General features: G+C 43.3%; 1 protein-coding gene across 1 annotated transcript in view; it reads left to right on the top strand.

Moving 5' to 3' along the window:
• The window catches only part of arhgap35a (Rho GTPase activating protein 35a), a 115,587-nt gene that overhangs the window by 77,451 nt on the left and 14,566 nt on the right, over positions 1–23,570 (top strand). Inside the window, exons 5-6 of the mRNA XM_067974835.1 lie at positions 21,545–21,622; positions 22,680–22,808. Of these exons, the coding sequence (XP_067830936.1) occupies positions 21,545–21,622; positions 22,680–22,808 (207 nt within the window). The remainder of the gene's footprint in view (positions 1–21,544; positions 21,623–22,679; positions 22,809–23,570) is intronic.

Below are 23,570 nucleotides of genomic sequence, written 5' to 3'. Positions count from 1 at the left end.
AATTGCACAGTTATATTCCAGCCCTTTCTGCTTTGTGTTGAGAAAACTATTGCTTCCTCTCCCCTCTTAATATGAAAGCGGAGGCTAAACTGACGCTTCGTGACAGACTGTGATCCAGCTGAAGAGCAGTATGCATGCAACAAGATCAAAGATCAACCTGAATGATTAAAACATTTAAATGGGTCCTTTATGAACACAGAGTTGGAATACTGCTAAATGAAAGCTTGTAACAAAAACAATTATATTTGGATTATGGGCGGTAGAAGAAGGATGGTGTTTCAATTTTGGATGTCTGTGTTTTGAAAGCTTGGGAGCGAAAATTGTATTTTTTATTTGATGTAAAATTCCAGAGGTGAGGCGAGAGTGATTGCCCTTGACATCAAGGCAGCATTTGACCGTGTGTGGCACCAAGGAGCCCTAGTAAAATTGAAGTCAATGGGAATCAGGGGGAAAACTCTCCAGTGGCTGGAGTCATACCTAGCATAAAGGAAGATGGTAGTGGTTGTTGGAGGCCAATCATCTCAGCCCAAGGGCATTGCTGCAGGAGTTCCTCAGGGCAGTGTCCTAGGCCCAACCATCTTCAGCTGCTTCATCAATGACCTTCCCTCCGTCATAAGGTCAGAAATGGGGATATTCGCTCATGATTGCACAGTGTTCAGTTGCATTCGCAACCCCTCAAATAATGAAGCAGTCCGAGCCCGCATGCAGCAAGACCTGGACAACATCCAGGCTCGGGCTCATAAGTGGCAAGTAACATTCGCGCCAGACAAGTGCCAGGCAATGACCATCTCCAACAAGAGAGAGTAACCACCTCCCCATGACAGTCAATGGCATTACCATTGCCGAATCCCCCGCCATCAACATCCTGGGGGTCACCATTGACCAGAAGCTTAACTGGACCAGCCATATAAATACTGTGGCTACAAAAGCAGGTCAGAGGCTGGATATTCTGCGGCAAGTGACTCACCTCCTTACTCCCCAAAGTCTTTCCACCATCCACAAGGCACAAGTCAGGAGTGTGATGGAATACTCTCCACTTGCCTGGATGCGTGCAGCGCCAACAACACTCAAGAAGCTCGACACCATCCAGGATAAAGCAGCCCGCTTGATTGGCACCCCATCCACCACCCTAAACGTTCACTCCCCTCATGACCGGTGCACAGTGGCTGCAGTATGTACCATCCACAGGATGCACTGCAGCAACTCGCCAAGGCTGCTTTGACAGCACCTCCCAAACCCGGGACCTCTACCACCTAGAAGGACAAGAGCAGCAGGCACATGGGAACACCACCACCTGCACGTTCCCCTCCAAGTCACACACCATCCCGACTTGGAAATATATCGCCGTTCCTTCATCGTCGCTGGGTCAAAATCCTGGAATTCCCTTCCTAACAGCACTGTGGGAGAACCTTCACCACACGGACTGCAGCGGTTCAAGAAGGCGGCTCACCACCACCTTCTCAAGGGCAATTAGGGATGGGTAATAAATGCCGGCCTCGCCAACAACGCCCACATCCCATGAACGAATATTTAAAAATCTGTAGCGGAGTGGTGGTGGGGAGGGGAGTATAGGAGCAAGAAAAATGTTCCTCCCCAAAAGCTTGCTTATACTGGAGTTACAAAGCATTAATGAAACCAGTATCTTCACTGTGATCCCTGATACTAGAGTGCAATTGCTCTTTTTTACATTATAATTTGCAGCTGAAATATTCTTTAGAGCATTCGTGTGAAGGTGTTCATGGACAGCAGTTGTAAATGTCTTCACCTATTACATGTTGCAGCCACTGTTACCTGTTCTATATTTTAAATCCAAAAAATAGTTGCGATTAAAGACAACCTGTGCTCGAGTTACATTTATGCTGCATGCCCTCTAAATTCACAACACTTTGAAACCTATTCCTGAGGGAATGTCTTTATACCTTCACAGAGTAGGCATAATCTGTCGGAGTTATGTGGCCATGTTTGCTCTGGGGAGTGGGATAAGCTGGATCTGGTCTGGATTTGGTTGAGGAAGTAATGGTTCAAATATTTGCATTCTTGTGTGAAGAGTTGTGTGTGTGTTTCTGATTGGCAGTCATGATAGCCCCTCATTGCAGCGAAGTTACCAGTATATTAATTTCTGTTGGGTCCACAAGTTTTAATATGGTATTGCAGCTGGGATCCTTGTGGTATCCACAATGTGATATCCATAATTAAAACTACTGCATCTCCAACAGTGCAGCACTCTCAATACCACGCTGGACTGTCACCCTAGATTATGTGCTCAGGTCCTGAATGGGGCTTAAACCTTCAACCTTCTGACTTAGAGTTGAGTGTGCTCTGAACTGAGCCATGCTGACCCGGGAAAGGACAGAAATTTGGGAGGGGAGAGAAGAGGAATAATAAATCACAGGGTGTTAATGTACAGTAGTGTAACTTGAGGTATGGTGATAGACATCCTCCAGCACCTGTGGAACAAATTCCAGTTTGTATTGCCATTTTTGGGAGAAGAGGAGAGAAAATATATAAGGGGTTGAAGGGGAAAGAAAGAATTTAAAACAAAAAGTACCCAGGGAATTCTTGTATAGTGAAGAAACAGTCAACCCTGCATGAAACAAATGTCAGTTTGTCACACTAAATATTTTCTAGATGCAGGCGCTGGTTCATTGTGCGCTTGATTATACTTCTTTATTGTCTCAGATTGCTCATCAGCCATGTTACTTCTAGCAAGAACAACTACCTGTTTTCCTTTCCAGCTCCCTTTCAAAAATATTGTATCTGTTCTTCTGAAACTCAGACTGGTAACTGTTTCCTCACTCATATATGGAACTAGCAATTGCATGGCGCCCAGCTGCTCGCTCTTGTCTCTGGGTAACTGCCCGCTCCTCACAGCGAGCTCGCCTCCCTTGCTCTTTCGTCGTAATTGCAGCATAAATTTCCATATTGCATCATAATGCTCACATGTAATGTAAATGTAGAGTAATCTGTTCATTATATGCAGTTGCATTACCATGGAGTTGCATTGGATTCAAATGAGGAATTTGAAAATGTAGTTGGGGTATGTTGTGCTTATAGTCTGCTATACCTGAAGCATGAAAAATTAACAGTAGCATGTAGGCAGATAGGACTTGTCTTTCATATTATGAATATTGGAACTGTTTTAGAATCAACTTCTATCGGTACAGAATTTTTGCTTAGATTTTTTTTCGTCTCAATTCCTTGTTTGATAGTGTCAGATAAACCGGTTTGTCCTGCCGGCTCACGGCTCATAACAGTTGACACTAAACCTCAACGACAACTGTGAAATTGAAAGTCAGAATCCTTCTGGAAATGAGCCCTTTCAACACTGAGCACGCTGATGCATGAGGGAACGCCCACACTTCTTTCAAAAACATGTTCAAAAATTACCCCTGGCATCCCCCTCATGGCCTAGGCAGTAAATCCCCTGTGTAGTGTGACACTAAGTCATAAAGACTTGATGGTCCCATATTCAACAACTCTAGGCTGTGCTGCGTTAGTGCATCTCTGAGGCAGCAGTTAGGGAGGTACAGATGCCCTCTGGGCTAGAGAAGGGGAACATCAGCCAGGGTTCCCATTTCTAATGGCTATCCAGTGTCCTCTGCTGGAAAGTCACCTTGTAAATGTTGAGTGAGGACTGGATTGGGCTTGGTTGCGATGCCCCAATAGTCAAATAACCTTCCAACACTCCTAAGTAGGCTCAACGTGTGAAGAATTGCCACATGGGTGAGATGTCAGAGGGCTGCTGATAACTGAGAAACTGTAAACCAAGCAGAGTTGGTGCCTTCAGATAAGGAAGGAAGAAAATGTGTGAAGGGGGAATATCTGCAATTGCCTATTAAGCCATCTAATGCATTCGTCTATCCCCTCTTCATACCTCCTGTTTCCTGCATATAAACCCAGCAGATTGGAGAATCCCACGTAGCAGCTGACATAATCTAAAACTGCAGAAACATTGTTAAACTTGTAACAAAATCTGAAGTTCATATAAGCCAGAAATTCTTGATGAGGTTAAATAAATGCATATAACCTTTTTAATACTTGTACACGACTGTGTATTGGATTTTCGTCCCCCCCCCCCCCCCACCCCGTTTGCCCATAAAGTGCTTATTTGCATCTTGAAATTACAGTCGTACATCACTAATTTATTTTTTTAAATGAAAATCTGGGATTGGATCCTGTGGTCGAACAGTTTGTTTAGACAAATAGCTTAAATAGAACATCCCAAGCTGCTTTCCAATGGCCCCTGCACTCCTGTTGACTAGTTCATTACAAACTCATTCTGTTATTATTGACCACAAAAAGGCAACGGAGAAAGCATACATACTGGTATTTTGAACTTAAGAATGCACAGCTGACCAGTCAGTATCTGAAAGAGAAATGCTCATTGATATTTCACGTTGAGGCCCTAAAGATTCTGATGAAATGTTAACAGCATCGGAAAGAAAACAGGTTTTTTAGTTTGAGGTCAAAATGCTGGCCTGTGCAAAGTGTCCAGTAAGATGTGTTAAGCATAATATGAATGGATTTACGTAGATCGCAGGCTGCTTTGCAATCTTCTTACACCCACAGCCCACCCCTTGTCTCATGATCATTATTCTGTAGGTCCATGAGTATATGATTGAGAGCGCACATTAGTGCCAGAGGTATCTTGTGTATCCTCTGGCTGAGAGATTTTCTAACATATATAGAATCACAGGTTGCAGCTCAGAAGGAGGCCATTTGGCCTATGCAAGAGCAATCCAGCTAGTCCCACTCGCCCGCCCTATCCCCATAGCCCTGCATTTTTTTTCCTTTCAAGTACTTATCCAGTTCCCTTTTGAAAACCATGATTGAATCTGCCTGCACCACCCCCCGGCAGTGCATTCTAGATCCTAACCATTCACTACAGCAAATATCGTCTCTTGGATTTCAGTGAAGTGTTATGCAGATTAAATGAAGTTTTTAAACAGTGTTTAAACAGTGTCCACTTAAACACCCAGCAGTATAATTATGGATTGTATCTTTCCAGTTCTGCATAAGGGTCTGCACCTGAAGTGTAGACCTGTCTTTTTGCAGATATTGACAGATCTGTGTATTTCCAACATTTGCTGTTTTTATTTTAGTTCTTTTCCTCTTTCTCTCGTACTCTTGTAAATTTTGGTCGTTGAAAGGAAGAACTGTAAAGCACTAGAGTGAATCTCTGATGGTTACACGTTTGTCACTGGTGATAGTAGTGGGAGCAATTTGAAGTGGCAAATTAACAAGGTCACGCTGGAAGTATATTGGCACAATGTTGAAGCGCTTGATTTATGTGCACTTTTTTCCAATAGCATACTTCACTACATTTAGTGACAATACTGAATCTTGGTAAAGTTGTAAGTGTGTAAGTGCAATAGTTAGTCAGTTCAAGTTGCTGCATTAATTAGATCCTTATTAATTGAACATGTATAAATTTGACTAAGTAAGCCCTTCACTAATAGAGTTCATAAAAAAAATCATATATACAAACTATTCCTGCTAAGTTAATGCAGACAGAAATTGAAAATCAAAAGCTATTTTCTGTTTAGTGGTTTGATGTGAATTTTTCCCAAGTTAGCGAATATCACGAACTCTTTAAATTATAGAAGTTCCCTTCTGTGTAATTTGTTACAAATTCTGATCCTGCCAACTTGCTGTGCACTTACAAGAGGAGTGTGTTTTTAGATTGAAGCAGTGCATTGTTTTTAGTCCAATTTACAGTGTTGGTCAAACAGTGTAAAACTGCACCCGTAACTTTTACATTGGCTTGTAAAATATTGATTCATTTGAAGCTTGAGGTGTGACGAGTGTATTGGAATTTGCAGTATGTTTAAGCACTCTTTCCATTGATGAGGTGCTGGGCAAGCATTGTTCAAGCAGAGACTCACCATCTTCAAACACTTTTTTATTCAGTGTGCTGCCAATCCTGGTTAGAGAATCGGTAGAAAACTGCCCCGTTTTGCATTGCTGTCTACAGTTTTATTCTAAACCCAGGATGGGTCGAATCTAGACCGCTGTTAGAGGTGTGGAGTTTGTGTTTTTGATGTTGTGTGGTGTCACCTGCAGGAGGGCTGCGCATTATCCATTTAAAAGTTCCTTTACGAAGGAACAGATTTTATTTGGAGCAACCTAAATGTAGAGGTAAAGTCCATAATGGAAGAGAGACAATGAGGTAAATGAGGAAGTAGTGATTACGTGACACTAAGTTTGAATTTTAAAAGTTTCTCAGTTGTCAGACCATGTTAAATATATTGATTCATAGTTTTACTGTAACAGTTGTATTTTGAGGCTGGGCATTGCAAGTGTGTGATTCTATTCTGCATATTTTCAGAACTTTTTTTAAAAAAAAGGCCAATGTCAGAGTTGCTTGTCTTAATTTTTTATTCATGCCATTATGAATATTTGCGGGTTTCAGAAGAGCAATAGCCTCAGGGAGGGTCAGGGTGAGGACAGGATTAGTCAAGCGGGAATGTTTTGTGTTCTGCAGTCTTTTCTGATCAGAGGCAGCTGTTACTTTCCAATTTTCAATCATTTAGCTGCAGTGAATTCATTATTTCCTTCCCCAATTTTCTCCCCATCTCTCCCAAAAGTGTTGACTCTTGCTGGAATATGATTCTATTGGCACCAGGCACTGTCTGGTACTTAACCCAAATGGCCATCCTTCATGTAGGAACCTGGGCTGAGTGGTAGCAGACTATTTGTCCATGGAAGGCATCACAGCTAAGCCTGATCTTGCCCTTCTGAACAGCAGTAGGGACATTTCAATGCTTGATAGCAATGAAGAGTAAGAACTAAGCCTCTTTTTCTGCCCCCCCCCCCCCTCCCAGTCTAAGTTTGCAATAACCAATTGTAGCATCTCAAGTTTCGTAAGCCATTACTTTACTCATTATGATGAAGTTCTTTACTGCAGATGATCATTGTGTAATTTAATGGGCAGGTAAAAATCAGCAATAGTTGCTCCTGCTTGCTATCCAGTGACCCTGGAAAGATGTGTTTGTGTGCACACATGCACTATGGGTATTAGGGGAGGAGAGGCTCGGACTGAGTTGTGATGCACCCCACTGTACAATAACCCACAGAAACTGACCGTCTTGGCTGGTGCCTGAGGAATGGCCTACCAACACCTGAAGAAGCCGTACTCCTAAAAAAAAAATCGGTGCCTTGAGGAAAGGGTGAAAAGTAAAAGCAAAGAAAAATGATGATACATGAGTGTAGGTGTATTGCAGGATAGCACCATCTTGAAATATCGTGATAGCTGTAGTTAGGGGTGTACTTTTTCTTCAAATTTTGTCAGTTTGTTGGCCCCACAATGCATTATAAATGAGCAGTATGATGCACGTAGAGCTGCATTCCTTGTCTAATGTGGCACTTTGCTTAGCTGCTCCCTTTGCCACTTCCATTTGAGACTTTTGCTATTGAGGTCTTTGAACTGTTCTTGTGTCTAGCAAAACATGAATGAAGTTGAGAGAGGGCGAGGAAAGAAACTGTTCAAACTTTTTATGCAGAGCTGTTCTTCCTACGGAGTCCAGCAGTGAGACACTGAGCTCAAAGAAGAGCATGCAAAGTTCAGCTTCCCAGTGCAGTGTAGACGGTTGGAAGCTGAGGTTTAATTTGAAATTCTGAGTTTTCTTAATTGGTTCGGCACTGTGAAGATACAGTTTAGATGATCACAAACCTGTCTCAGTAATTCAAATCTCCATCACTTAATCCCACCAAAAAAATATTCTTCATGTGTAGAAAATAGAAAATTGCTGGAAGTGCACAGCCGGTTAGTAAACATCTGAAAGACAGATTTCTGATGAAAGGCCCCATCTGATACCTTCGTATGTCTCTCATTCAGATGTTCTGACTGTTGCATTTCAGGGATTTCTGTTTCTATTTCCAACGTTTTTTTTCTGGGGGAGTGAGAAACAGAAATACGTGGCTACAAATGTTAAGATTGAGCTATGATTTAAGGGCTTATATTATCAGACCCACACTTTTCTTGTAATTAACAGCATATTATTTCTCAATTTTACCACCTGTAGTAGTGTACAATTTGAAAATCATCCAGCATCAAGGATATAGCTCACTGTCCATTGACATCTTCACTGGCAACCAACTCCAGCCCAAACAAATAATCAACGTACGCTGACCCTGCAGCCTCCTAAATTCAGATATAAGCTGCATCTAAATGAGAGGGCACAGAGTTCCTTCAAGGCTGTAAGTCAACCATTGGGTTCAGAAAGCCATTAAACTCTAGTTGCTATTATGATTTATGACTTGATTTGAAATCTATGTTCAGATTACTGCACTCCAGTTTCTCCCCCAGTTTTGTGCTCTCTTGGGAGCACTGACTGTTGCTGGGATAAGTTTCCATTGGTGGCAACAGCCCTCCAATACTCTTACCAGGTGGCCATTTTTCATATGTGCATGTCAGAAGCTATTCAGGGGAGTATCATGGCTGAGCCTAGTCATGTTCTCTCCTGATGTCCACATGCACAATTTCCAGCAGGGGTCACAGTAGTTTGCTCCTTTCCTAGCTGAGGAGTTCTGAAGCTAGTGATCTGTGTCACATGCCAGAAACACCCCTTTAGTTGCCCTGGTCCCCACACCTACCCCAACTGATAAACACAGCTCTCAAAATAACTGCAAGACCTTGATATGAAATTAAGCATCGGCAATAGCTTGTCACGTGATCTGCAGTAAGGCTTATGCAAAGTTCACACAAGCTCTTGGACGGTTTTTAACGTAACTGCATTTAGTTACAATTCCAGCATTTTCCACCACAAGAAGTTAAATTTGCATAGTGCCTTTAATGTAACAAAACATCCCACAGCACTTCGTACAGGAGAGAGACAGACCAAGTGGTAGAGTATTTAGGAGATTTGATTTAGGGTTTTTAAAAGCGGGGAGGGAAGGCAGAGGCATTGGGAAGAATTGCTGGCGGGTGGAGCCAAGACGACCGAAAGCTCTGCCACAAAGTGAGGAATGATGGTAGAGAGGAATGCAGTCAGAGGAACGTTGGTCATGGATTGGGATGTAGGGCTGGAGTACTCCCTCAGTAGTGAACTCAAGATTAGGAGCTGAATTCCAGGAATCCACAATCTTCTGATTTAGAGATGAGAGTACTGCCAACTGAGTCAATACTGAAATTCCAGCAGTCGCTGGATAGATCAGGAATGCTTTTCCATTTTTGGTACCAGTGTGTCTCCACCCCCCAGCCCAGTTCAGCCAGTGTTGGGTACGAGTATCTGTACTTAGCCCTTTGACACCACTCTCAGAAGGACACCTCCAACTGAAGGAGGTGACCTTTCTATTTCCTATCCAGCTGTCTTTGAGGCCTTACTTATTGAGAGCACTGGAGTTACAGGGAGTTCCGTGCTGAAGACTCTCACCATCAGGAAGTGGTTTTAGACTGCCCAAAGCTTGTTTCACTTGGGATTTCTACAGCGTGCAAGCACTTAGTGAAAGGCAGTCCATCCAGCCATTCAATCCATGATGCCATAGATTTTAAGAACATGTAATTAAACTTACATGCTGCATCTCAATGCTTTTACCATGCTGCACACACCTATAAACATCTTTATGTAAATGGCTATTTATAGATCTTAAATAGGCCACACATGCCTACACCACCTTTTTTCACCCACCCAATTATCCAGACGTAACTACGTTTGTGTTAGAAAGGTTTTGCTTCATATGCTCATCCCAACTGAACTAAACTTTGTGCGAGTGTATATTTGTCAGGTAGAGTGAATGGCTACTGAAAGTTTATAAATGTCCAAACAGTGAAGCCAGGAAGTCCGTTCCCCAGTCCTAGCCTTTTTTCTCCAATGTTTGATATGGGAAGGAATAAAATAATCTATATTAAGTGTGACTTGTGTGACTGATTTTGGAATTGTAACACTGATTTTTCCAGTGGATTTCTGTGGTAACCTAGCATGTCTGTGTTGAATGAAATGCAAATAAGGCAAGACAAGTGACCTTTGATGATCCATCCTTTGATCCTCAGCTAGATTTGAGCCTTGATACTCAACGTGAAGGCTCCAGGTTTCAATATTGTTTTCTATGGTCTCCCTAATGGGCCAAGTGATCTTGTTATAAGAGAAGCCATGAAAATATTTCCATTTTAACTTTCCCTTTTTCTACTTTTTAAAAAAAAAGCTAATTTCAATGTGGGAACCTGATTGTCACATTTTTTTAAGAAGCAGTCGGAGTTGTCTAATTTTTTGTGATCCTTTGAAACTTGTTTTGGCGTAAATGTAAACCATTCACGCCAGCTGTTATTTGAGACAGTCCTGCAGGAAGCGCAGGCTTTTGGCCGAGTTTAATCATTCACTCCATCTATAAACACTGCTGTTTACACAACTCTTAGCTTCAGAGATGGACTGCAGACTGCGGTATGTAAATAAATATGTTCGGTCAGACCATGAAAAGACTCTTACTTTTTTGAGAGGCACTGGTACAGAAACGATTAGGTCGGCAGATATCAACCACTTTCATTTCCTGCGTGCTCCATCCTAGCCACAGTACGAATGTCAGGACAAGGATTCAAACTTGAGTAGTTTTCCAGGTTGGATAATCACTATTGTGAAATAAGAATCTTATAGTGTTTTGTCTGAACGATTTGTCCTTTTAGTGGAGGAGAAGTTATGAGGGAAGATTGCAACTGTTGTAAGGCGGCCAAGTAGCTGCAGTGATCGAGGGATGAACTCGCAGCCACAGTTTGCAAGTTCAAATCCTGACCTTGAATATGATTCCAACTTCTCTACCCCCAATAGGTTAGGTGTTGTCTTTTCTTGGGGAGTGCTTTATCCTCTGGATTTGTGGGTGAAGAATTGCAAGGGCTGGTGCAGCTTCTGAAGTAGCATATTTTTCTCGTGCAACATTTGTCTGGACGAGGCACCTGGGAGGAGAGGGACAGTCTGAGCCAATCTGTCCAATTTTATTCAGTGAAGATTGGCTTCGTTCTTTTGGTTTCTTTGTTTATTTGTTTGAATAGTATTGGGATGGAAAGGAAGAACTGGATCAGAAAAGTCGTTAATCTTGACAGTGCAAGTAAGATCATTTGAATTGCACAGCTGAAAGTAACCAAAATACTGCCAGTTATTAATCCAGGTCCATCACACTGTCAGACTCAGTAACTCCTCCTAGCCAGCATTCTTGTCTATATTTCTACTGATGTTAGTCCAGCTCTGTCACATGGTTGGGCTCAGTTATTTCTTCCAAACAATTCCCTCCAGATCCACTTAAGATTCATTCCTTAAAGGGGTTTTGTAGCACAGAAGAAAGCTTTGTTCTTCAGGTATTGATAGAATATGAAAAATGTGTATAATTAGAAAAATTGCACTTCAAACTGGAATAATCAAAACCCCTGGAAGTGAAGGAAGGAGTATAGAAATATATTTAAAAATCAATATTTCTAGGATTCCACGATGAGTTTGGTAAGTGCACTGCATCGTATGCTATTCAGATGTGCCAGCCGAAAGGTCCCATGTTCAATCTTCTGTCTGCTGAGTTAACTGATGTCTGCTAGGGCAACAATTGAGTTGCCAAAGTTGAACAGTACTGAAAGCTTGGAGAAGTTGGGAGGGTAGATGGGGATCAATCGATTTTCCCACTCCTGTCCAGAGACCCCTGTTAGAAAGTGTATCAGCGAGTTTTGATGGCCACTGGAGGTAAAAGGTCTATCACCACTTGCCATCAAGGGTTGTATATGAAGAATGGCCACTCGGCTGAGGTTGCGGAGTGCTGTTGGTACCTTGACAGCTATATCCCAGCATGATTCAGCATCCTCAGACAAGTAAAGGCGTGGAGTGGGGGACCTATTGTTCTTAGTGGTTTGGTTTTTAAACACTCAGATTGTGACAAGTTACATATTGCAGTCCAGCTGCCCAAGGGGTTAATTTTGATGACACACTGACATTTGTCTGGTACAGAACATCTTTACAATTTTTTTTTAGAACTCTAATAGCTCTTACTTTGGATTAATTAAGGAGATAATGCTGGTAAATGTATTCAAGGTTGAGGTTTCTGCCTCAGCATGTAAGCAATTAAGGTTAGGTGAATATTGCTTTTCCCTGTAACCTCCCTTGATGCCTTTTGTAAATAGCTTGTGTTTAAAATGATTAAGAGATTCAGACAAATTGGCGCTGGCATTGAGTTTGCTATTATGGTGCCACCAACAAAAAGGCAATTCAAATATATATAATGTGCTGGATAATTAAATACTTAATACACACTTTGGCATGCATTTTTAAGACTATTGGAGTTGGGGATTTCAGTGGTACACTTTCATTATAAGTTCTTCAGTACTTGGGGTGCTAAGGCTGCCAGTTCCTGACGTGGGTCTCGCAGCCAACAACCATAAAATAAACTTGCCAGATTCATTGGCCACTGAGAAAATATTTTTTTTTTCTAGCTAGTTCTTAGTGAATCTAGCAAGCTTACTTGACGTGCCACTGGCTGTTCCAGATCCATATGTTAGGAGCTATTGCCTCTGGCACCCTAGGTGCAATAGAACAACAGCTTTAGACAGCTACCCAAGATTAACATGTATGCAGCACTTTTTTATAGTCGTTAGAAATGTTGACTTACAGTGACGTACTCATTGCCCTGCCAGGACCGGTCAGATTCAGTAATCAAACATTTCTGCTTGTCTGCAGCCCCCTTCCATTTCCCACATCATTTATGAGACCCAGTGAAAGGCTAGACAACTTCTTGTTGAGTCTGTCAGTCCCCCAAACGATCTCGGGGTGGGACCAATTGGGCTAGAGGTGTAATCGAGCTGGTTTGTCCAAGTCTTTTCTCTTTGTCAGAGACGTACCCATTGCCCTGCCAGGACTGGTGTTTTCAGATTTTGTCAACCCCATAAATGCATACTCATGGAGCCTCAGTTTTAAACCTATTCCCTTCAATTCCCATGTATTTCATGTTCCTGATACTAATAGATCTTGGTGTACTGATTGAGAAATTATCCAACAATGAGGCAACAGTGCTAAGAACAGTCCTTTCCAAATTTTCAGACTCATGGAAATTGAAACAGAACAAATCAGCGAATAAGAATTATCACCACAAGTAGGACTGAGTTGCTTAGGCTTCGAAGGCCAGATTGCCAGGGCTGCATGTGGACCATGGGGTTTGTTTGGATACCCTTGTAATAGAGCAGCCTAAACAGAATAGGAAAGAAAAGTGTCTCGCTTTGAAGACGAGTTTCAAATGTGGCCTTATCTTTAAATAACAATTGTATTTATCACCTTTTGTTGTTGTGAAGTCACTGTTATGTAGAAAACCTTGTACTTAAAAGATTGCATTTTTAGAATTCTGCCCTTTCAACAATTTCTCTTTAAAATGCAAAAAAAAATCTTGTATCTTGTCAGATGTTAGTTTCCTCCCAGTTTTTTGTTGTCGAACTTTGAGTACATTGAGGTGAGGAATGTCAGTGCTGGAAGATTGAACATTTACCACTTATGTTTGTACTTGGTATCAGTGCCCAGCAAGCCCAGGTCATGTTTAGCAGGATTAGATACAGAATTAAGCTTCATCATCTTTGTTCAGTGAGGTTTGACCCCAGTCTTTAAAAGATCAACTCCCACTTGCATCAGTGTCCAGTTTTCTATTTACCATCCGTGTGGACTCTGAGTTAGATTGACTGTTTGTGTTAACTATTGTCAGTTTTGTGTTGTAGATCCAAACCTACTGGGTATTGCGCTGAGGCTAACTCATTTCATATGGGACACCTAAATCAGCAGCGAGACTTTCCACCCTTTTCTCTGGGCTTGTTGCAAACCCAGGTCCCAGAGGTGAAAGGCTAGTAATAACTGACAACTGTGCCAACACATTGCACCATCCAATCCCCCAGTGAGTCAGGTTACAAACCCATATCAGCAATATGACTCGTTGAATCTAGCCCTGTAAATTTAATAGAGTGCATTGCAGTCACTCACCAGTGTCCATTACTTTCTGCCCCATTTTAAGTGTTTTCAACATGCTGCTTAGAGAGATGAAAGAGGTAGCCCCTATTCATAGTGTAACTGGAGCTTTTACATCGATATGTGCCGTCAACCCTAAGGATGTGGGTGCTGCCATTGCTCTTGGTGCAATAACCTTAGAAAAGCAATAAACTCTGCAACTCCAATGCCTAGGATTCCAGTTCTTGGAGGTGTGAATAAAGCAGGACTCCATTCTCTTCACTGTCCCAAAGGCCCAATGAGGAAAGATACCAATGACATTCTCTGTGACCGTGAGACGTTATCCTTCCTTATCTTTTCCACAGAGTTTGACACGCCATCCATGTTTTCACTCCTACCTGTTCCAGCACAGCTCCAGCAATGGCTGCTTCTCCTACTTCCACATGGTTACTTCTGGAGTTCCCCAAGTATCCATCTTTGGCTGCCTCCTCTTCCTCATCTGCATGCTGCCCCATGGTGACATTGTGCACCGGATCAGCTTTCATATGTATGCTGATGAGACCCAGCTTCCCCTTACGCCACCAGCATTTCTGTTCTAGCATAGACAAGTTATGGATGAGTCAGAATTTCCTTTGGGAAGACCAAGGCCATTGTCTTTGGCCCTTGCCAAAAAAGTTCTGCACTCATGCCACTGACTCCATCCCTGGCTGCTTGTACTGACTGAACCAGACTGTACACAACCTCAATATTCTATTTTACCCATCACCAAGATCACTTATTTTCACCGTAGGAACATTACTTGCCTCCACCTCTATCTGCCACCGAAACCCTTATCCATGCTATTGTCACCTTAGACATGACTTTTTCAGCATCCTCCTTACCAGGTTCTTGAACTGCACCCTTTATAATTTCCAAACCATCCAAAATTCTGCCACCTGCGTGCAGACCCACAATAAATCCCTCTCACTCGCCCCACTGACCAACACTGGCTTCCTGTTTTCTAACAGATGGAATTTAAAATACTTGCCCCTATCGACACACCCCTCCACTGATCCAACCTCTACAACCATCCCCAGCCTTGATTCTCGCCTCAGTCACTCCCTCTTTCCCCTCCCACCCCCCTCTACGGCTCCACTATTAGTACCAGTATCTACAGCTACTGGGTGTCGTCAGCGTCTTTGTGGAAGCTGACCCAATGTCTGCAGATGATGTCAACAATGTAGATGAGTAAGAGGAGGGAGATAAGGACAGATCCTTGGACTCTGGAGTTAATGTGGGACCTGAAAAGAAGCCATTCCTGAAGATGCTCTGGTTACAATTGGTTAGCTAAGAGTGGGATCAAGCAGGGGCAATCCCATTGAGCTGGATGTTGGAGGAGAATGGTGTGGTTGACCATGTAAAAGACTGCCGAGAGATCGAGGAGGCTGGTGAGGGATATTGCACCACAGTCACAAAGGATATTATTTGTGACTTTGGTTGGGGCAGGTTTAGTGCCGTGGCAGGGATGGAAACCTGAATGGAGAGATTTAACAACGGAGCTGCTGGAAAGATGGTCATTGGTTTGGGAGGCAACATGTTCAGAAACCCCAAATGCTTCTCTTACCATTGTGTGTGAAAGATGATGGGAAGGGTTCATGAGCTCCCTGCAGTGCCTTTGGGAATAGGGACATAGAGAAAATACCATTCTGCTTCAGTTTGTTTTTTTCTCCAAATGACCAACGTTGAATCACACATCTCTTAACTGGATGGTTTTAGTAAACTAAATTTTATATGCTGCACAGGCATTCATATTAAAATTTGAAATATGTCTGAGTTTTGTATTGTACAGGCTTCCACTTTGTTATGTAAAATCTAACCAGCCAACTTGCGGTTGAGCTTTTTTCCATCTCTTCCTGTTGTGGCCTGAAGCCAAGTGAAAAGTATGTTTTCACTTATGCAAAGTGGGAGATGTGGGTCAGAGAAACATTTTTTGTTCTGTTATAATCTAAACAGAAAAGCAAATCCATGGTTCAGTCAGGAGATTTCTGTTTTTAATCCTGCTACAAGCTGATCTTGACGCGGAAGAATATCCTGGGAACATACTTCGATGGGGGGGGGGTGGTGGACACGCGTCCCTTTTTCCTAGTGTCATGTGATGCTGTCCCACTGCGAGTGTTTACATCGCAGCGCCTGCAGAACAACTGCACAACTTGGCAGCTGCGCTGAAGGAAACCAGCCCCATAAAATTGTTCATTTGCATCTGCATTAGGAAAAAATAATAACTGGTTTGGATAGCGTTTAGAGGCTGTAACACAATATTCAGTGCTCAAGCTTTTCTCTGTTTATGACCTCCTTGATATAAAGCCTTCTATTGTGTCGTCGTTTTGTTATGCGCTGATCTGTTTATGTTGAATTCTGCCTTTGCCTCTAGTACAAGTAACCTGTATACAAGACCTAGCCTTTTTGGGTGGGGGGGGGGGGGGGGCGAGTGGAAATTCTCCCTCCAGTTTTCTCAACGACTCTCCCAAAGTTGATGACTTTTACTGGGGTAAAGTTCATGTGAGCCAGATGATGTTAGCAGGTTATTCAGTCGTGGAGGGACTTAAACCCATCCCAGCCAAGCCAATTAATGTCTTCTCCAAAATGTCCATAGGTGCACTGGATAGTGATCAGGAACATGAGTTAGAGCTGATTTTCCCATGTCAGTGAATTGTATTGTTGTGCCCCTACTGCTGCTCATCTGAGATTAGATGACTCGGCACAAACTGGCGATGGAACCTGGGACTTTTGGTCTTTATGGCTCAGTAGCATACTGGATTTATGAACTGAGTCATTGGAGGAAACTACAGAAGTAGCCTTTCTAGTGAAGGAGCTATTTGCTCATGATTTAGAAATTTGTCTGCTGTTAGCTGTCTTTTGCTTTTCTATTCATCTGCTTAGATTATCTGATTACAGCTCAGCTAAGTATTTTTTACCCCAGAAATCGTACCCAGAACCACTGTGTTTTACATCTAGACATGCATGATCTGTAAATTCCCAGTGCTGTTGTGTATTACAAGTTATTCAGTTGCAAATGGCAATCCAGAGAGAAAATAAAAAGCTGCACTTGCTTCTAAATATAGTACAAGTTTGTGCCCTGCCTAGTACAGTAGTGATTTTGTGCTCTAAGATCTAAGTTTAGTTTCAGCCTCCTGCATCTTAATTTACTTCCCCAAAATGCACTCGAGCAAATTTTTAAAAATATTCGTTCATGGGATGTGGGCGTCGCTGGCGAGGCCAGCATTTATTGCCCCATCCCTAATTGCCCTTGAGAAGGTGGTGATGAGCCACTTTCTTGAACTGCTGCCGTCCGTGTGGTGAAGGTTCTCCCACAGTACTGTTAGGAAGGGAGTTCCAGGATTTTGACCCAGTGACTATTAAGGAACGGCAATATATTTCCAAGTCGGGATGGTGTGAGACTTGGAGGGGAACGTGCAGGTGATGTTGTTCCCATGTGCCTGCTGCCCTTCTAGGTGGTAGAGGTTGCGGGTTTAGGAGGTGCTATCAAAGAAGCCTTGGCAAGTTGTTGCAGTGCATCCTGTAGATGGTACACATGGTAGCCACGGTGCGCTGGTGATGAAGGGAGTGAATGTTTAGGGTGGTGGATGGGGTGCCAATCAAGCGGGCTGCTTTATCTTGGATGGTGTCGAGCTTCTTGAGTGTTGTTGGAGCTGCACTCATCCAGGCAAGTGGAGAGTATTCCATCACACTCCTGACTTGTGCCTTGGAGATGGTGGAAAGGCTTTGGGGAGTCAGGAGGTGAGTCACTCACCACAGAATACCCAGCCTCTGACCAGCTCTTGTAGCCACAGTATTTATATGGCTGGTCCAGTTAAGTTTCTGGTCAATGGTGACCCCCAGGATGTTGATGGTGGGGGATTCGGCAATGGTAATGCCATTGAATGTCAAGGGGAGGTGGTTAGCCTCTCTTGTTGGAGATGGTCATTGGCCTCCAACAACCACTACCATCTTCCTTTGTGCTAGGTATGACTCCAACCCCTGATTCCCATAGATTTCAATTTTACTAGGGCTCCTTGGTGCCACACTCTGTCAAATGCTGCCTTGATGTTAAGGGCAGTCACTCTAACCGCAACTCTGGAATTCAATTCTATTGTCCATGTTTGGACCAAGGCTGTAATGAGGTCTGGAGCCGAGTGGTGCTGGTGGAACCCAAACTGAACATTGGTGAGTAAGTGCCGCTTGATAGGTCTGTCGATGACACCTTCCATCACCGTGCTGCTGATTGAGAGTAGACTGATGGGGCGGTAACTGGCCGGATTGGATTTGTCCTGCTTTTTGTGAACAGGACATACCTGGGCAATTTTCCACATTGTCGGGTAGATGCCAGTGTTGTAGCTGTACTGGAACAGCTTGGCTAGAGGCGTGGCTAGTTCTGAAGGACAAATCTTCAGCACTACAGCCGGGATGCTGTCGGGGCCCATAGCCTTTGTTGTATCCAGTGCCGTTTCTTGATATCACGTGGAGTGAATCGAATTGGCTGAAGACTGGTTTCAGTGACGATGGGGATATCGGGAGGAAGCCGAGATGGATCGTCCACTCGGCACTTCTGGCTGAAGATGGTTGCAAACACTTCAGCCTTGTCTTTTGCGCTCACGTACTGGACTCTGCCATCATTGAGGATGGGGATGTTCACTGAGCCGCCTCCTCCCGTTAGTTGTTTAATTGTCCACCACCATTCACGACTGGATGTGGCAGGACTGCAGAGCTTTGATCTGATCCGTTGGTTGTGGAATCGCTTAGCTCTATCTATAGCACATTGCTTCTGCTGTTTAGCATGCATATAGTCCTGTGCTGTAGCTTCACCAGGTTGGTACCCCATTTTTAGGCAAACCTGGTTCTGATCCTGGCATGCTCTTCTACACTCCCCATTGAACCAGGTTTGATCCCCTGCCTTGTTGGTAATGGTAGAGTGAGGAATATGCCAGGCCATGAGGTTATAGATTGTGCTGGCATACAATTCTGCTGCTGATGGACCACAGTGCCTCATGGATGCCCAATTTTGAGCTGCTAGATCTGTTCTGAATCTATCCCATTTAGCACGGTGGTCGTGCCACACAACACGTTGGATGGTGTCCTCAGTATGAAGACAGGACTTCGTTTCCACAAGGACTGCGGTGGTCACTCTTGCCAATACTATCGTGGACAGATGCATCTGCGACAGGTGGATTGGTCCAGTCTGGCAGCTATGTCCTTCAGGACTCGGCCAGCTTGGTCGGTAGTGATGCTACTGAGCCACTCTTGGTATGGACATTGAAGTCCCCCATCCAGAGTACATTCTGTGCCTTTGCTACCCTCCATGCTTCCTCCAAGTGGTGCTCAACATGAAGGATTGATTCATCAGCTGAGGGAGGGTGGTAGATGGTAATCAGCAGGAGGTTTCTTTGCCCATGTTTGACCTGATGCCATGAGATTTCATGGGGTCCAGAGTCAATGTTGAGGACTCCCAGGGCCACTCCATCCTGACTGTATTCCACTGTACTGCCACCTCTGGTCGGTCTGTCCTGCCGGTGGGACAGGACATACCCAGGGATGGTGATGGAAGGTGCTGGGACTTTGGCTGAAAGGTATGATTCTGTGAGCGGCTATGTCAGGCTGTTGCTTGACTAGTCTGTGGGACAGCTCTCCCAATTTTGGCACAAGTCCCCAGATGTTAGTGAGGAGTGAACCAGATGGGTTTTTAATGACGTTCCGGTAGTTTCATGGCTACCATTACTGATACTGGTGTTTTTTATTCCAGATTTTATTTAATTAATTGAATTTAAATTCCTCAGCTGCCGTGGCAGGATTTGAACTCATGACTCTGGATTATTAGTCCAGGCCTCTGGATTACAAGTCCAGTAACACAACCACTATACTACCATATCTATACCATAAACAATGTGTTATGGAAAAAATAGAAATTGTTTCCATTTTATTAACTGCACATTTTCAAACCATTTGCTGGTACAGGCCTTCCAAAAGGAGACATTTTTAATTCTTCGGCTTTGCAAGTGACTCCATGTGAGCTACATGAACTTTCAGAACTGACCAATTGAGATGACTCAAGGTTGCAAAACAAGTGAAACTAGGAATCCAGCATGAACCCTTTGCATAGGAATCCAGTGCACTTCTGCTGGAACTAATGGTCTGAAGTGAACCAAAATCTGGCCTGGTTTCCATAATAGTAAAGCCTAGCCTAACTGCATACTTTATGTCCCAACTGTAATTGTGGGACCTTTAGTAAAGCCCAGCCTAATGTTTGAAAAATGCTTAGTGGTAACGGTCCTACATATGAGTTTGAGGCACATTCAACCCCAGCTCCTTGTGGGTGGGATTCCAGAGCACAAAATTGCATGTAATTGTTTACTAAATTGGCAGTGTCTTGCAGAGGCCACAGGATGTCTGGTGTGGGAAATGGACCTGCCCTGATGGTGCAGTTGGGAAGGGGTGCTCTTCTGAAGTAAGGGGTTAAAGCACATTGTTGGTCAGAGTAGATCCAGTTTGTGTTCAGCTGCTTTTATATTCTAATTAGGATTCTGGAAGTCTGGCCCCTGGGACCTAGCTCCAGTCAGTTCATGCTGTTCAGTCCATTTTTCATAGACCCAGGTCCCACCAGGCTGCAGAAGACTGATTTTTAACTCCCAGAGTTCGCATTAGCAAAACAGTATTTCAGCAGCTTCAGCTGTGCCTGGCCTTGGGAGTGCTTTATGAAACATTATAGAGCAAAATTAGTTCACTAACTTATTGTTGAGTCCAAACACTGTTTTGCTTGAGACAGTGCTCAAAAATCCTGTAACACAGATCAGACACTTCCACAGGAAGGAAGAAATGGACTACTGAATCAATAGGTCCTGTAGTCTTAATAGTCATTTCAATTGCTGTTTGGGTACGGGGATAGCCCATTGTAATGGAATTCCCTATTTTCTTCCTTTTGGAGAGGGAGAACAATGCTGAATCGCACTCTGGTGCTCTCGAAGCTGGGCGTGTTATGAATAAAAGCCAAGAGACGTGGAGCAGCAGGTCTGCCCAGTGCCACAAGTGATGAGGAAATGATTGCACCTGTGCAATATGGGCTTTGTTAGCAGTACCGCTGGTATATAGCTGTGCTATACCTGATCTGGGAGTACTGATGCTGACTGGGAGAAGTGTGTTAGTAAATTTTTTTGTGCATGCGTGAAGTTTATGAATCCTTCCACTGAGGGTCCTTTACTGTTGGTTGGTAATTTAGGCTGGAGATTTATTTTAATTTTATTTTTTCCTCATGGGCACCAGGTGTCCCCTCATACTGCACCCACATGCCTATTTCCCCTTTGAGTGTTGACAGGCAGGGGGTCATCACCGGCACATTTGATTCTGGCCTCATTGATGTCCATATACAAATGCAGTTTCCAGCAAGGTCCCTGAATAAGTGACCAGGAGCAGGAACACTGACTTGAGCAATTATGGCCCAACCCCTCTGATTATTCAGTGTTTCTATTTAAATCTTTGAAGCATCAATGCCAGGCTAGAGAGTTTAATTGGACATGAGTGAGTTGTTCCCATTAGAGGAGATTATAAAATCTGTGCAGTAAATTCAGTTTGTGGAGCTTAAGCAGCAGACTTGTTGAGAAAAAAATAACTTTTCCTTCTCTTTCAAGGGCTGGGCACAGAGGGACTTTACCGTGTTAGTGGGAACAAGTCTGAGATGGAAAGTCTCCAGAGGCAGTTTGATCAAGGTAAGCAAGAGAAAAAAAATGTTTTTGGTAAATTATTGACTGGCATTAGTCAGTAATGTAATTGCCTCTCTGGCTTTCGGTGTCTGTGTTTGTATCTCGGTTGGTAGCAGCTGGATGGTAGAGTGGATTTGCACATTTTGCTTTCCTCCAAAGGAACCGGTGTGAATTCACCCCACTGCTTGCTGTAATGAACCGATGTTTGGGGCAGATTTAGCCCACTTCCTAGAGAGTGGGATATTCCTGAGTTTGGGGTTATTGTAGCAGAGTAAGAGGCAGTTTTGTTCTGCATGTAACCAATGCTGTATCTGTCCATGGGAATGCTGGATACTGAAACAGGATGCAGACAAGTGTTCCAGTGTCACTATGGGTATTCCTAACTATATGCATAAAAAATTTACTGCAGAAATAAAGTGTGGATGAAGCTTGCATATGAATGCACTGTTCATGTGCCAAATGGGCCAGCTCTAAAAAGAGCCTGATCAAAGTTGTTTATAGTAAATGTGCACTTGGTGTGAATATCTTTTTCCTGCTGCCCCACCCCATTTTTCTCCCTCTACTGGTGGGATATGGTTACATGGATGTTTCCTAGTGGCCATTGTTCACGTGTGAACCAAAACAGTGAGTCCCTGTTGACAGGTTATTTGAGCTTGGGAGGTGGGTGGGGGAGAGAAAACGCAGCCAAGCCCAACACTAGCCTGAAATTCAAACGAGCACTTTCTTTGACGTGAGGTTAATTGTGTCTCCCCAGTTACTGTCCTGGCTGACAGTTCGCTCAGGAATGGCGAGGGTACAAACCTAAGACTACCTTGGTCTTTTTGATTCAGTTTACACCATTAGGCGCACAAACTAAGCCATTCAGGAAGACTGATTTGAAGTGTTTTTGGAAGGGTAAGGTTTTTTTTAGTGTAGGTCTCAATCATCTGACATCAGTTATCGTGAGGCATTGATTCAGATTGAAGGGAAAGCTTTTATTTTGAAAGGTGCGTATTGGGATCATATTGTTAAGTATAATGTCGTCCTCATTTTTGATTGAAATAGTTTGTGTTTCTGTTTACAGACCACAGCATCCTTCTGCAGGAGAAGGATTTTGCTGTGAATACTATAGCTGGAGCAATGAAAAGCTTCTTCTCAGAGCTTCCTGAGCCACTCGTCCCGTATGATGCCCAGGTCGAATTAGTGGATGTCAGTAAGTACCAGATCAGAAAAAAGAAAGTTCACGGTAGAAAGAAAATGCATTGGTATAGCATCATTCAAGTCCTCAGAACATCCCAAAGAGTTTTACAGCTAATGGATTATTTTTGAAATGCAGTCATTGTTGTTAAGTAGGCAAACGTGGCAGCCAATTCTCACATAGAAGGTCCCACAAACAGTAAATGAGATGAATGACCAGCTAATTTGTTTTCGATGGTGGTTGATGGAGGAATGTTAGATAGAAGACCAGGGGAACTCCCTGATCCTCTTCAGACTGTGCCACCTTGAAGAAAAGAGGACCTCTGTTTAATTCTCATCTAAAAGATAACACCTCTGACAATGCAGCGTACTCTCAGTACTGAGTTGGAGTGTCAGTTGAGATGATGCGCTGAAATCCATAGTGGGCTTGAACCCACAATCTTCTGACTCCGAGGTGAGAGTTTGACCAAATCAGCAAGTTTGTATTCAAAATATTGGGTGATCTTTTCTCTTCAATTGGGAAATCTGACTGAACGGCTGAAGTGCATGGCACCATCAAGGTTTAAAAGAGTGGGACAGAAGATAAGACAAATCAAGTTGTCATGATTAGGTGACACCAAGCTCTGGTTTTTAAAGTGTGTGGATTGGAAGAGGGAGGGCAGAGTACTAAGGCTGAAGAATTGTGTAGTTTTGAGGCTATGGAAAAAGAATGACTGAGTAGAAAATGGTAGAGAATGTTTAATTTCAGTGCAGTGAAGTTACAATGAGGATGAAGAAC

Source organism: Heptranchias perlo, chromosome 41 (genome assembly GCF_035084215.1).
Source record: "Heptranchias perlo isolate sHepPer1 chromosome 41, sHepPer1.hap1, whole genome shotgun sequence".
Classification (NCBI taxonomy): Eukaryota; Metazoa; Chordata; class Chondrichthyes; order Hexanchiformes; family Hexanchidae; genus Heptranchias; species Heptranchias perlo.
This window is presented reverse-complemented; position numbering and strand designations above follow the sequence as displayed.